General features: G+C 34.3%; 1 protein-coding gene across 1 annotated transcript in view; it reads left to right on the top strand.

Annotated features, from left to right (window-relative positions):
- Nucleotides 1-15,312, top strand: part of LOC136041761 (phosphatidylinositol 4,5-bisphosphate 3-kinase catalytic subunit alpha isoform-like) — a 47,416-nt gene that overhangs the window by 15,252 nt on the left and 16,852 nt on the right. Inside the window, exon 2 of the mRNA XM_065726519.1 lies at nucleotides 9,907-10,119. Coding sequence (XP_065582591.1) covers nucleotides 9,907-10,119 — 213 coding nt within the window. The remainder of the gene's footprint in view (nucleotides 1-9,906; nucleotides 10,120-15,312) is intronic.

Below are 15,312 nucleotides of genomic sequence, written 5' to 3'. Positions count from 1 at the left end.
TCAATATCCCCCTCAATATGTACTGGAAGTTTCAACTTAAAACTTCAATTCAGCTGTTCAACTTCGGCTGTTCCTGGGATGTTGCTGTTATGCTCATTTGTTGGGCACAACTGTGGGGGTTTGACATACCCAATATCCCTTGAGACATAGTTATTGGACCTTTCAACTATGTTGAATAAAATGGCCATCTTGAATTGTTTATCAGATGTGTTTGAAGAATTAATGGCTTTGGGAGGGGGGCTACTTGCCCACCAATAACTTTTGACTCTTAAAAAGGGCACTAGAGCTTTTAATATCCAATCAAATGAGCTCCTTTTGTTAACCTGCATGCATTTATTATTTTTTTTCATATCCCCCTAAACATTTGCATTAACTATAACTATCTCTAATCATTCCCTAAAATTTTCAGCTTAATACCCTTAGCCTAACTTGTTACAGCAATTGCGGTAGAAATATTAGTAGTATACAAATAATGCCTTTTGTTTAGTTCAAATCCACCACAATATTCCCTGAAAGATCTAGTTTAATAACGGAAGTTTTTACGATAGTTCTGTGCTACCTATGATATTGCTCATATAGCCTTTTTAAAACCTGCATGCGCACAGTTTTTTTCATCTACCTCTAAACATTTAAATCAACTCAAAATCCCCCTAAATATTCCCTCAATATTTTACCTTAATACCCTTTGCCTCATTTGTTATGTCAATTGTAGTAGTAATATTAGTAGTATACACTTAGTGCCTTTTGGTTATTCAAAATCTGACACAACTTACCCTGAAAGATCCAATTTAATAGTCTAAGCCAATCTTGAAATATTGCTGTTGTATCCTTCTGACAATCTACATGCTCATGGTTTGTTTTGATTTAGTTCAACTTCCACCTAAATATTCCTTGAAAGCCTCACCTTAATGCCCTTAGCTTCAGTAGCAGTAATAGTTTTAGCAGTAGTAGTTCCATTAGTAGCAGTACATAGCACCTTTATTTTTTTTCGCAACATTCTCCTCAACACATGCTGAAAGTTTCAACTTAGTACCATAAACTATTCCTTAAGCACTGCTGATGTCCTCTTCACAACTAGTATACACATGGTGCGTTTTGAGTTAGTTCAAGACTGTTTCAAATTCCCTAACATTTTTGCTTCAATAACCTTAGCTATAATAACAGTAGTAGTAGTAATAAAATTAGCAGTAGAATTAGTGCTACTAGCCTTAGTTTTAGTAATAGTAGCAGTAGGATGCAAATATTGCCTTTTGGTTTGTTCAACATCCCGCACAACAAGCCCTGTAAGTTTCAATTTCAGACCCCAAGCCATTCCTAAGATATTACTGATACACCCTTTTGACAACCTGCATGCATATGGTGTGTTGTGAGTCAGTTCAATCCTCACCCCCTTCAGTATTCCCTGAAAATTTCACCTTCATACCCTTAGCAATAGCTGTAGTTGTGTTAGTAGAAGTACAATAGTATTGTACAGTACAGTTGTGTTTGTAGAACTAGTAGTATTATTAAGAGTAATAGTACTAGTAGCTGGAGTATTAATAACATTTTTGCTTTTGGTCAGTTGAACATCCCCCTCGTCAAGCTCTGGAAGTTTCAACTTAATATGATCAACTGTTGCTATCATAGCAGTTTCTAAGATTATGCTGATATGCCCTTTTTATAATCTGTATGTGCATAATATGTTTTGATTTAGTTCAACTTCCCCCTCAACACTTCCTGAAATTAACAGCTTAATGCTCGTAGCATTAGTAGTAGTTGCAATAGAAGTAGTAGTTGGAGTAGTAGTAGTAGTTGGAGTAGTAGTAGTATTAGCAGTGGTAGTATTACTAGCAGTAGCATCAGGGCTGGATTTGTCTTTGGCACCCCTAGGTCCAAGGGATTTACAGGGAAATCCCTGAAAATTTGGGGAGAGTGAAAGTCCTGAATAGAAAGCAACTGATGCGTGATGAGCCAAAAGTAATTCAAGAGAGAGGTGATACCAAGCCCTCAGCTGCCATTCTTAGGAGATATCTGACAGTTTCTAAGTAGCCTCTGAATTCCTGTGTTGTTCAAAAATCACTTTTCTGTGAATAGGCAACACAGTAGAAAAGTGCACCTGTCGCCTTAATGGTAAATCACATCAGTCCAGTTTTTGTTTAGAAAGAAGAAATTGCTCAGTTTTTTTCTGTGCCCTTCGGCATTGTGTACCCCTTGGGTCAGGCCTAGTGGGCCTATAAATACATCCTGGCCGTAGTTCGTTACAGTTCGTTACCACAAACTGCTTTATAAGTATATGCCAAATTTTATATATTTGTTGTTCTACCTAAGAAGCGATCAGGACTCGTTGGAATTAGCAGCATCTCCCAGGACCCTAGTTTGAACTGCAGATCCATGACTGAAAGCTCCATTTGTATACCTTAGCAGTGTTCTTAGGTAATATTGTTATTTTGTAGTTTCACTAGTTCATGATCCGTCTTTTTTTTCACAGAATTCACCACACTTATTACGAAATTCTATCAGAATCTACAAAAAGATGTTTCTTGAAATCCATAAACTATACAGGAAAATTTTAGAACTAAGTTTAAGAGAGCTGGGCTGCTAGAATTTTTTTCTTTTTTTTTTGTATTCTGGCTGAAGAGGTAAAGCATTGAAAAAATAATCAAGAAAAATCAAATAAGGATTTCCAGAGTTGGGTAGTATTCAGCAATGCTTTAGGCTGAATTTTTTGATATTACTAAGCAATAGTCACATTTTTGAATTCAGGTTAATACAAAAACAGAAATATTTGACTTAACACCTAAAGATTTTGTAACTACAAAAGGCCCCCTCCCACTTACATATCCCCCCAAATTCACGGTATCAAAATTCTGAGATAGCCATTCTGTTCAGCCGAGTCGAAAACCTTCAAGCTATGTTTTTGGGGATGACTTAATAGCCCCCAGTCCCCGGGGGAGGGTCTGCAAGTTACTAACTTAGACCATTGTTTACATATAGTGATTGTTAATTATGAAGTATGCAGACGTTTTCAGGGGGATTTTTTCGCGTTGGGGTGGGGGTGGGTTGCGGGGAGGAGGTTACGGGGGAGCTTCTTTCCATGGTGGAATATTTCATGAGGGAAGATAATTTTCTTGAAAGGGGGCACAGAATTTTCTAGCATTATTAAGAAAAAACAATGAGAAAGTATTTTTTTTTTCAACTGGAAGTAACGAGCAGCATTAAAACCTAAAACGAACACAAAATATTACGTATGTAAGGGGGTTCGTCTCCTCCACAATACCTTGCTCTTTACGCTAAAGTATTTTTTAGCAATTTCAACTATTTATTCTAAGACCTTTGTGATTCAGGGGTCATTCTTAAAGATTTGGGACAAAATTCAAGCTTTAGTGTAAAGAACGAGGTATTGACCGGGGGTCGAATCCCCTCATATACGTAATAAAAATACACAGATATAGAAGTTTGTTACTTAAGTTAATTCGTAGGCTACGCATGTTTATTACTAACAAAAACATTTATAAAAAAAAATAAAAAATCTAGTTGCATTTTTAAGCAACCAAAAATCGGAGGGCAACTAGGCCTCCTCGCCCACTCCCTTTTTTTTTTTTATTAAAATCGTCCGGTCAAAACTATGAGAAAGCCATTTAGCCAAAAAAAAAAAAATAAAAAAAATAGTAATGTGCAAATTTCATTATTCATGTGCGGTGAGCCAAAATCAAAACATGCATTAATTAAAAAACGTTCAGAAATCAAATAAAAAAGCAGGTTTTTTTAACTGCAAGTAAGGAGCAACAATAAAACTTAAAACAAACATAAATTATTCCGTATTTTAAAGAGGTGTGACCCCTCCTCTACTCCTCGCTCTTTACGCTAAAGTTTTTTATTGTTTTAAAAAGTAGAGTTGTGTGAAAGAGTCAAACTTTAGCGTAAAGAGCGAGGCGTTGAGGAGGGGTCAACCTCTTTTAAATACAGAATAATTTCTGTTCGTTTTAAGTTTTAATGTCGCTCCTTACTTACAGTTAGAAAAACTTGTTTTTTATTTAGTCTTACTAAAATATGTGCTGTTTTCATGTTTGACTTAGAGTCTGCTTTTGCTGGGCTGTGGGCCATGGTGATATGGTTCTTTTGAGTTGATCTGAATTAATGTCCGTTGGATGCATTTTTTTTTAAAGTTTTGTCATATTTTTTCAGGATAATTCAAGTCTCACATACACACTACAAATGTTAATTTTGACACTTGGAACTCGTCAGTTTGCCGTCAAATTGTCAGATAGCAGAAAGTCTCTGTCTTGCATGTAGAAACAATTCAATTGCTACCTATAAACTGAAATATTTCCTCATACCACAAAGGTTTCACTCTAGTAAATTTTACAGTACAAGACATTAGACCTGACTTTTCTTTAGAATGGAATATTTTGGTCAAATAAGAATTTTTAATTGCTTTAAATGACCTTGAATCTCTCTTCTGCAAGGTAAAGCTCAGGATCCTGTAAAATTCTTGCTGGTGTCTTGTACTAGAAGATAGATGGGCTGAAAGACCTGTCTATGTAAACTTGAATCTTGAATTTCTCAATGGTGTCGGCAGGCACGGTTTCTTTGTATATGTTATTCCACTTGATTTTAACTTAATTGAGCACCTCAAGTCATAGTTGCATTAGAGGGAGGAGGTTTAGGGGTAGAAGGTTTCAAGAACTTAAGGTATTTTGTATAAATTTGCCTATAAGCGAGTGAAAAGGTCTGCCAGGAATGACAAGAGAACTTATGCTGAATACATAGCAGCGGAGACAGAAAGAGCAGCTGGCCGGGTGATGGTAGGGTCGTTTATATGCTTACTACGAAGCTTTCCGGCGCGCAAACAGACCCTTGCCCCTTCATAGAGGATAAAAGTGGGCAGCTGCTTACCAATCAGGTATACGATGTCCAAAACCGTTTGAGTGAGGATCTGTCCCAAACTTGAGTCATAATAAAAGAATATTCCTTTTAACACATGTTTGAACTGCATGCTGAAAATCTTTACATACCTATTCTTGATGTTTAAAGAAGTCTTGAATTGAACAGAAAACCTCTATTGATGCTAATAATAGACATTGCATGTGAAGATCATTCTAAGGTGGAAAAAGGAATCAGTTCGAAAAAAGTTTTTTTTTATATATATATATATATATATATATATATATATATATATATATATATATATATATATATATATATATATATATATATATATATATATATGTATATATATATATATATATATATATATATGTATATATATATATATACATATATATATATACATATATATATATATATATATCTATATATATAAAAATAAGTTGTCTGTCTGTGGATGTGTGGATGGATGTGTGGATGGATGTGTCAGGTGACGTCACCTGAAAAAACTGGATTAGGTGACGTCAAAACTGAAAAAACTAAAAAAAGGCAAAAACTACAAAAAAAACTAAAAACTAATAAAAAAAATAAAAAAGCTAAAAAACTAAAAAAACTATAAAGGTAAAAACCAATAAAAAACTAAAAAAAAAACTGAAAAAACTAAAAAAAGGCAAAAACTACAAAAAAAAACTAAAAACTAATAAAAAAAGTAAAAAAGCTAAAAAACTAAAAAAACTAAAAAAACTAAAAAAAGGTAAAAAACTAAAAAAAATAAAAAATAAAAAAAAACTAAAAAAAAGGAAAAAACTGAAAAATAAGCTAAAATAAAGGTAAAAACCAATAAAAAACTAAAAAAAAAAAGGAAAAAACTAATAAATGACGACACTCAAAGAGAAAGCGACCAGGACAAAAAACTAAAAAAAAAGGCAAAAACTACAAAAAAACTAAAAACTAATAAAAAAAATAAAAAAGCTAAAAAACTAAAAAAACTAAAAAAAGGTAAAAAACTAAAAAAACTAAAAACTAAAAAAAAACTAAAAAAGGTAAAAACTAAAAGAACTAAAAAAGAAAAAAATAAATGACGACACTCAAAGAGAAAGCGACCAGGACAAAAGGAATGTTCGATTAGCAATCAACAAAGCACCGGGACACAGGGAGTATAAATGACGACCAGGACACAAGTAAAAAAAAAAATTAACAAAACTAAAAAGAAGGTAAAAACTACAAAAAAACTAAAAAGAAAAAAAAACTAAAAACTAATAAAAAAACTAAAAAATCTAAAAATCTAAATAAACTAAAAAAGAAAAAAAAAGGAAAAAAATAAAGGAGAAAAACAAAACTAAAAAACGAATGTATATACAGACCGGTACACCGGGATACAAATGACGACCGGGACACAGGGAATATAAATAACGACCGGGACACAGGGACACAACTACAACGGGGACACCGGGGGAAACAGGGGGATATAAATGACGACCGGGACAAAAAAACTAAAAAGAAATAAAAACTAAAAACTAATAAAAAAAACTAAAAAATCTAAAAATCTAAATAAGCTAAAAAAGAAAAAAAAAGGAAAAAAATAAAGGAGAAAAACAAAACTAAAAAACGAATGTATATACAGACCGGGACACCGGGATACAAATGATGACCGGGACCCGGGACACAGGGAATATAAATGACGACCGGGACACAGGGACACAACTACAACGGGGACACCGGGGGAAACAGGGGGATAACCTGACAATCTATTTATATGCAAAGACAATGGGACAGCAAAGAATGTTGTATATTCGCAAGTTTTACGTAGTTAAAACCATATATATATATATATATCTATATTCACAGGTGGGACATAGGGACACAACTACAATGGCGCGTAACTATTATGGCGCGTAACGACTTACGCGCGCGGGGGGGCTTGGGGGGGGCGCGAAGCGCCCCCACCAACTAGGTGTTGGGGTGTTGGGGATAATATAAATACCAAACCTTAAAACTAAAACAAAAACTAAAATGGAAGACCCTCTCATAGCAACGGTGAAAGGGTAATTGAATAAAATTACATCTATTATTGATAATCAACTTGTAAATTTCCCTGTTGGGTCATGTGACACTTATGGGTCTGTTTGATTATTTTATTCTCATGAGCGAATTTCTCCGGTATTCCGGTGAAAAGTGTCAAATGAAAAAATGTAGGAGGATGGGTCAAGGTTCGGTTAAGCTATTAAATGCCAAGTTACTTTGTACTGATTGGTCGCAATGCTTGGAGTCAGATGACGCTGAATTTGTATCCAGGTCGTTTTCTGAAACATTTCAGAATGCTTTAAATGAAACATGCCCTCTTGTGAAGAAAAGGTGTAAAAAGTCTCTTGTGCCCGTAAAGCCATGGATAACGAGAGGCTTGCTTAAGAGTATTGAGGAAAAAATCGACTTTACGCTGAATACATAAATTCTCCCACATCAAAAATGAAACTACACTCAAATCTATAAAAACCATCTTACAAGACTGATAAGATGGGCCAAGAAGATTCATTTTGAGAAACTATTACTCTAAGCTGAAGGATCTCCAAAAAAGACCTGGACAATAATTAACGAGTGTCTTATCAAAAGCAAAAGTCAAGGGCTTCGCGAATCAATGAATTTATCGGATGGATCAACAGTGAATGGTAAGCAAAAGGTAGTCGAGGAAATGAACCAGTATTTTCCTAGGATTGGAGAGGCCACCGTAAACAGTAATTTGAATGACTGCTTGGATCTGGAATCTGGATTTCGCGACTTTCTACCACATCTCGTCGATTCCTCCATATTTCTCTCTACCGTGACTGAAGTGGAGCTCAAGAATCTGGTAAAAATCATGAAGAACGGACATTCTGAAAGAACCGATTGCTCATCTACTTATCTACTGAAACAAACCATTGGATGCTATGCTCAGTTGCTGGTTCATCTGGTCAATCTATGCTTCAAACACGGATCTTTCCCTGAAGTGATGAAAACTGCTCGAGTTATTCCCCTACATAAACGTGGAAACAAGCAAGATCCATCCAATTATCGACCTATTTCCATTTTGTCCGCTTTTAGCAAAGTTGTTGAAAAGTGTATATATAACAGGTTGAACAGTTTTTTGAAGAAAACAAATTTTTTCAGCCCATTTCAATTTGGATTCAGGTCTTCATACTCTACAGAACATGCAATATTAAAAATAACCCAGTTTTTGAATGATGCCATGGATAAAGGTTTGCTACCTGCAACAGTATTTGATGACATAAAAAAAGCTTTTGACACTATTTCCCATAAAATTCTACTATCCAAGCTACATAATTGCGGTGTTAGGGGACAAGCGAGTCTCCTAATTGAATCTTACCTCAAGGACAGAAAACAAATATTGGATGCAAATGGCGACATTTCAGATGAGGAAAATCTATCTAATGCTGTTGGAGTTCCTCGGGGGTCCATACTTTGACCACTGTTATTTCTTATTTATGTAAACGATCTCCCTCTAAGCCTAACCTGCCATAGGACTGATATGGATCTCAGTTTACTGTTTGCTGATGATACAGCCAACTCTACCTGCGACATAGATCATCAATCTCTAAAATCAAATCTCGAATTATCACTGAGAAAGATGCTTCACTGGTTCCATTGTAACAAATTGGTTGTCAACACTTCAAAGACTCTTCTTATGTTTTTTTTCAAGAACTTCTACTGCAGTACCAGCGTTACAAGAGGTTGAAGTCACATTTGGAGGTTGAGTAATAAAGATAAATCGAGTGCAAACAACTCGGTATCTTGGAGTCATTGTTGATCAGAATTTAAGCTGGAAAACTCATATCGCTAGCCTAAGGCTTAAGTTAAGAAGGAACGTAGGTGTAATGCATCGTCTTAAATTTCTCCTGTCTTTTTATGCATTAAAATCAGTCTATTTTTCTCTTGTTCATTCGTATATTAATTATTGTTCCATTATTTATTTGAGTACGTTTCAGTCACATATTTCTCGTATTGTGAAGTTACAAAATAAAGCAATGAGAATCCTTGAGATGTTATTTTATTCCTCAGTTTCTCTTCCTGTAAATCTCCAACTAAGAGTCTTTACAGTTATTTTAATATCATTCCGGTTAGACAAATTTTAGCTTTTCAATGAATACTTTTCCCTGTCCGTTATCTAACGGATCTGCAACCAGATTGTTTTAAATCATGTTTTCCAGGCCCTCCCTCAGTCCGACCATATAGTACTCGTCCTTTAAGTAAGCTTCCTGTGCCTTTCATTGTCTCCGAACGGTCTAGATTTTCGGTCTAGATTAAAAACTAAAATCAAAGCTCTGCTAATTAGTAAATATTAATTTGTGAGTAGCTCCCGGCCCTTCAGCTATCGCATAAATATTGAGAATATTTTTAATAAAAGTTTAATAAATTTTTAATAAAATCCCCTGCCGGGGATTTTATGTGAATAGTTTGAATATGTATAGTTAAAGAAAAATAAAGAACTTGAATAGGGTAGTTGGCTCAGGCCTAAGTTTGTGTTTGCAAAAATAGATCTTTGACAGAATTTTTGTCAGCTTTGTAAAAGGAAAAGACATTCTAAATACCTTCAAATTTTTTGTGTGCTATTTTTTCTTCAGCTGTTCATTAATAGTGGTGGTCAAAGAAGTCTGAGACGGGGTGAAACGTTGTTCGTTAGTACCCGTCGTTGGCAGTTCAAATTTGTTTTGATTTGACGCATATTTTTTATTTATTTTGATGAATAACTCACTTTATTGTTTGTAAGGTATTTGATTTTAATTCTTTTAATTTTTGGTCTTTTATTGAATTTTATTTAATTGTTTGGTGTTTTTTTCATTGGTTTTATGGTACTTTCCGCACTTGTTTTTTCCTTGATCATATTATTTTGTTCGTGCTGAAGAAGAGAGGCGGTTGTTCTCTCGAAGTATTCGCTTTTTGTGTTTTCTTCAGTATTTTAATTTGGCCTTTAAAAACCCCATTTTTGGATCGTTTTCTTTCTTTATGTTATAGTAAATTGAATTTTTATTCCTTTTATTTTTACAGGAAACCTATGGAGAGAAATAAAGAAATATCCTCTCCATCACAAGATTAGTGAACCCTCATCGTATATTTTTAAAAGCGTTACTACAGATGCCACCGTGGAAGAGTTTTATGATGAATCAAGAATGTTGTGTGATTTGCGGTTGTTTCAACCTATACTAAAAGTCATCGAACCGCATGGGAATAAAATAGAGAAAATGATCAACAGCGAAATAAGTATGTTTAAGGGATGTCTCATTTGTCATTATTTGTGTAATTTTTTCATATCTTTTATCTAACCTCATAAGAATTATATCTATAAATTTGTAGAGAGATATCTGTCGATCTTGCTTCTTTATAAAATAAGAAATGTATATAATATTCAAGTTTATTGTAGTTTTGCTGCTAATAGTTAAATTGCTGACTAACACATCCAAAGTGCTCTCCAGATTAAAAATAACTGACCCATGGGAATAAAATTCAAAAAATATAGCAACATGGAAAATAGCAAGTTTCAAATCCCAAGAATATCAAAGTGAGATAATTTTTGTTGCATAGACCCATCTTGGTCAATCCATACCCGAAAACCATGATTGTCTAAGATCATTATGATAAGATTATATTATAATAACGATTATAATAAGTATTTTGATAACTTTGTCTATTTCAAATTTAAAAAGAGCTCTAGAAAAGTGATAGGGAACACAAATCTTTGCTAGTAGGCTAGTTAGGGTGAGCATTTAAAGGGTCATATCTGCCTTCTTCTAGGCACTAACAATATACCACTTATTTAAGCTGGCTTTGAACAAGCGTCTGGCTGTAACCCCATAGATACTTCGAACGATAGTGGTAAATGGTATAGATTCTGATACCCCTCAATGAGAAATGATTTGGTGTCCGCTTGAAGAATTGGTTTGTAGTCCGCTTCAATGAATAACGTGACCCAGATCTGACACACTAGAAGAATTGTGGATATATGAATAACTAAGTGATTTCTTTCCCGCAACGTAAGGGGATAGAACATTAAGTAGCGTATCGGAGCGAGTAGTAGTTTAAGTCGGCATTAAAATTGCCCACTATCAAGAGTTCATCTCCATTCTCAGTAGCATCGCTTAAAACAGTTTTGAGCTCAGCGCAAGACTTTGGAAAGCTGTTAGTAAATGTTCGATATCTGACAAGGTTGACATAATTGACAAGGATTGACATAATTGACATAATTGACAACAGGTATTTATCAGGAAAGAAGAGCCAAATTTAACTGCCAAGTAACTCACATCAGGGTCAAGAATAATCGGAGAAAAAGTATTATTGTTGTCATATAATATAATCGTTCTAAATAAAATCTTATTATAATCAGTTCTTCTTTTGGTTGTTTCAAAACTATAAAACACTTAGTGCAGTATCATATTTTCATCTGTATTGCCTCATTCAAACGTAAAAACAGATAAACAAGAATAATTAAATCTGAAAAGGCTTTTTGTCAGTAAAAATACTAATATTGACAATCCCTTGATTCCTAAACACAACTCCAAAAGGAAAGATAGACACTATTAAGTTGTTTTGTTCCATAATACTTTAGCCTGTGGATTTTTCATTTATGTTCCTTTTTTTTTTAAATTTTGGACTCAATAGTTAGCTTCCTTAGCCTTATTTACTCAATAATCGAATTCCATATTTATCCTACTTTTTTTTGTTAGATATACGTGGTTTGTAGGTTTCCACTTAACCAATTCAAACACTCGGATTCCTTCTCACTATCCTTGCTATTTCAAGGGACATGCTTTCAGTCTTAGTTGGTTTCAGCTTTTGATGTCCTTCATCCGAATCGCTGGTTACAGTTTTGAGAGATATTTGTCTCAATTTATACGAAATGTATTTTGGTCTGTTCTTTTTTCATTTAAAAAGTTTTGGAAGGCATTTCAAAGTTCAAAGTCAACAAAGCTGTTTCCAATTGCCAATTACACATAAGTATGTTTCAAAGTCAACGTATGTTTCAAAGCACATAAGTATGTTTCAAAGTCAAAGTTCAAAGTCAACAAAGCTGTTTCCAATTGCCAATTGCACATAAGTATGTTTCAAAGTCAACGTATGTTTCAAAGTATGTTTCAAAGGAACAAAGTCAAAGTTCAAAGTCAACAAAGCTGTTTCCAATTGCCAATTGCACATAAGTATGTTTCAAAGTCAACGTATGTTTCAAAGTATGTTTCAAAGCACATAAGTATGTTTCAAAGTCAAAGTTCAAATTCAACAAAGCTGTTTCCAATTGCCAATTACACATAAGTATGTTTCAAACAGTTCGTGGTAAGGAGCAACTCAGCTCAATAGTAACGGATATTCTAAAAAACAGAATTTTGATAACAATAGATGCATCAAAAGAATTGAATATTTATGCTGTTTTCAAATATGTTAAGTTTGTTATGTTTAATATACCCATCAAAAGCTACGAGAAAATTTGCTGAGTTACGAGAAACCGGGAATTCAATATCTAACGGCAAAAACCTCCAAATATAATTATGCAGTTTTTTGTTATAGCAGCACATACTGTTGATGCTTATGCAGATTTCTCACTTCAACATTCATGAAAACCTCAAAGGCCATCCAATCAGATGATTTGGCTTCCTAAAGTTTGACGATATCCAATGACATTGCAAGGGTGGAGCGTTGTTCATTTCTTTGATGGCGTAGTTGTCTTTGTGAATAAACAGACTATTAATGTTTAAATTTTACAAACGAAAAGCGTTGTCAAATTTACCGTACTAGGTTTTCTATTTTTTTTTCACGTGCCCGCAACGTGGTACTGCCTAATGTGGCAATACTGACGAAAACCTGGTACAACCCTAAAAACCTAATAATTTTAGATGAGTCAAAAGAAGAATTAAAAAAATTTGGCCCAAGTTACCCAGTTTTCGGAAAAAGGGGGAGGAAAACAGCCCCTTAAAAGTCAAGTAAGCTAAGTGTAAATCACAATCAGATTCAGCATATGAGAGAACCGTACTGTAAAGGTTTGAAGCTCTGTATACAAAAATGGGGACTCTTGAAAAGACTCCCTCTAGAAATGTTTAAACCCCACAAAATTCTAAAAGTCTTTTTAAGTCTCCCACAAAGGTCTCTTCAAAACTTCCCCTAGAAAGAGGGAGGGCGAGTCAGTTAAAAAACAGATTTTTTCAACCGAAGGTAAGGAGCTAAATTGAAACTTACACCGAACCAAAGTTATTTGTTGCATGAGGGGGGTGGCCCCTTTCTCTACAAGCTTTGACCATTTGGCACAATTCTTTAAGAAAAACAGCTTAAACACAAGGCCTGTTGAATTTGGTATGAGATGTTTTTAAGTTTTAGTGTTGCTCCTTTCTTTCAGTTGAAAAAACTTGTTTTTTTTTTAATTTTATTTGTATGAAACCCATTTTTGAATCATGCCTATTTTGAATTATTCTTATCAGCACTTAGAGATTTGAATATGGAAAGCTTCTGTATAGGTTGTTTTAAAACTGTTTTTTGATTTCGGTTTATTCACAACAAAATGAAATGTGAATCTAAGTTTTTATATATATGATATATATTTAATATATATGATATATATATATATATATATATATATATATATATATATATATATATATATATATATATATATATATATATATATGTATATATATATATATATATATATATAAATAAGTTGTTTGTCTGTATACTGACGTGTGTTTGTCGACTGACGTCATTATAAGGATTGAGGATTATGCCTTCGTGAAGTTGTTTGTCGACTTACGAAATTACAGACCGGGACACAAATGACGACTGGGACACAGGGAATATAAATGATGACCGGGACACTCAAAGAGAAATTGCAGACTGGGAGACCGGGACACAAATAACCACCGGGAGACAGGGAATATAAATGACGACCGGGACACAACTACAACGGGGACGCCGGGGGGCACAGGGGGGATATATAAATGACGACCGGGATGTTCAAGAGTCGGTAAACCTGACAATCCCGGGACACAAATGACGACCGGGACACAGGGAATATAAATGAAGACCGGGACACTCAAAGAGAAATTACAGACCGGGACACAAATGACGACCGGGACACAGGGAATATAAATGACGACCGGGACACTCAAAGAGAAATTACAGACTGGGAAATCGGGACACAAATGACGACCGGGACACAGGGATACAACTACAACGGGGATGCTGGGGGCACAGGGGAGATATATAAATGACGACAGGGACACAGGGAATGTTCGATTAGCAATCACCATCAACAAAGCTCAAGGGCAATCATTAGAATAATGAGGTATAGATCTGAATACGGATTGTTTTTCCCATGGACAATTATATGTTGCATGTTCAAGAGTCGGTAAACCTGACAATCTATTTATATGCACAGACAATTGGACAGCGAAGATTCACAGGTGGGACACAGGGACACAACTACAATGGCGCGTAACTAATATGGGGCGCACCGACTTATGCGCGCGGGGGGCTTGGGGGCGCGAAGTGCCCCCACCAACAGCTAGTATATATATATATATATATATATATATATATATATATATATATATATATATATATATATATATATATATACATATATATATACATATATATATATATATATATATAATCGTATCATATTGATTATTACTATATTATATTGAGAGGGAGGGGGATTTGTTAACCGATTAGATGTATTTAAATTGTCAAAACAGCGTCCATTCATCATATAATTGCGCCATAATTAGATAATTAATTATCATCAGACCTTGCCCACTTTTATCAGAACTGCAGAAGAACGATTTCATCAATTTTGAGACAAGTTTGTTTAAAGCAAGCTTCTACGTATAGCTTCGACAATCAAAAAGTGTTTTAGTTTGAATTTATCAAAACGCAAAATGACCTAATCGAATTAGTATTACCCATTAGTGAAACAGATTTGCACAAAATAGAAAAAGAAGAAAAAAAAAACTGACGAGATAATATATGAATAAGTGAGGCTATTAGTGTATGATTGCAAATGCTCTAAGTATTCTCTTTGTGACTCGTTCATTATGGCTCATTTTCTCGGTTCGCTAAACGTTTGTTTCGGGTCAAAATATTTAAACCTGCTGACCCTGAACCGTATTTAGTGCAGTAATAAGTAAGTTTGTTTTCAATTTATGTTTTATCTTTAGAGTCATATGTTGTTGCTATGGCCATAGTTAGTGCCGTAATTGATTTCTTGCTCATGTTTTTTTTCTTCTTTTGTTTTTCCTCTACTCTGTCTTATGTCGTGCAAAGAATGGGTGTTTAACAAATGAATAAAATTAAAGTGTAACATAGAATTTGGTTGCGTCCCAATATTTTCATAAAATAATAAATCTTAATTTATTAAAGATCGATAAATCATAGGAGACAATTCATGAAAATATAGGGGGAAAGATCTTT

The sequence above is a fragment of the Artemia franciscana genome, unplaced genomic scaffold, assembly GCF_032884065.1.
Source record: "Artemia franciscana unplaced genomic scaffold, ASM3288406v1 PGA_scaffold_37, whole genome shotgun sequence".
In the NCBI taxonomy this organism is placed as follows: domain Eukaryota; kingdom Metazoa; phylum Arthropoda; class Branchiopoda; order Anostraca; family Artemiidae; genus Artemia; species Artemia franciscana.
The sequence above is the reverse complement of the archived record's forward strand: the minus strand, read 5'-3'. Positions and strand labels throughout refer to the sequence as shown.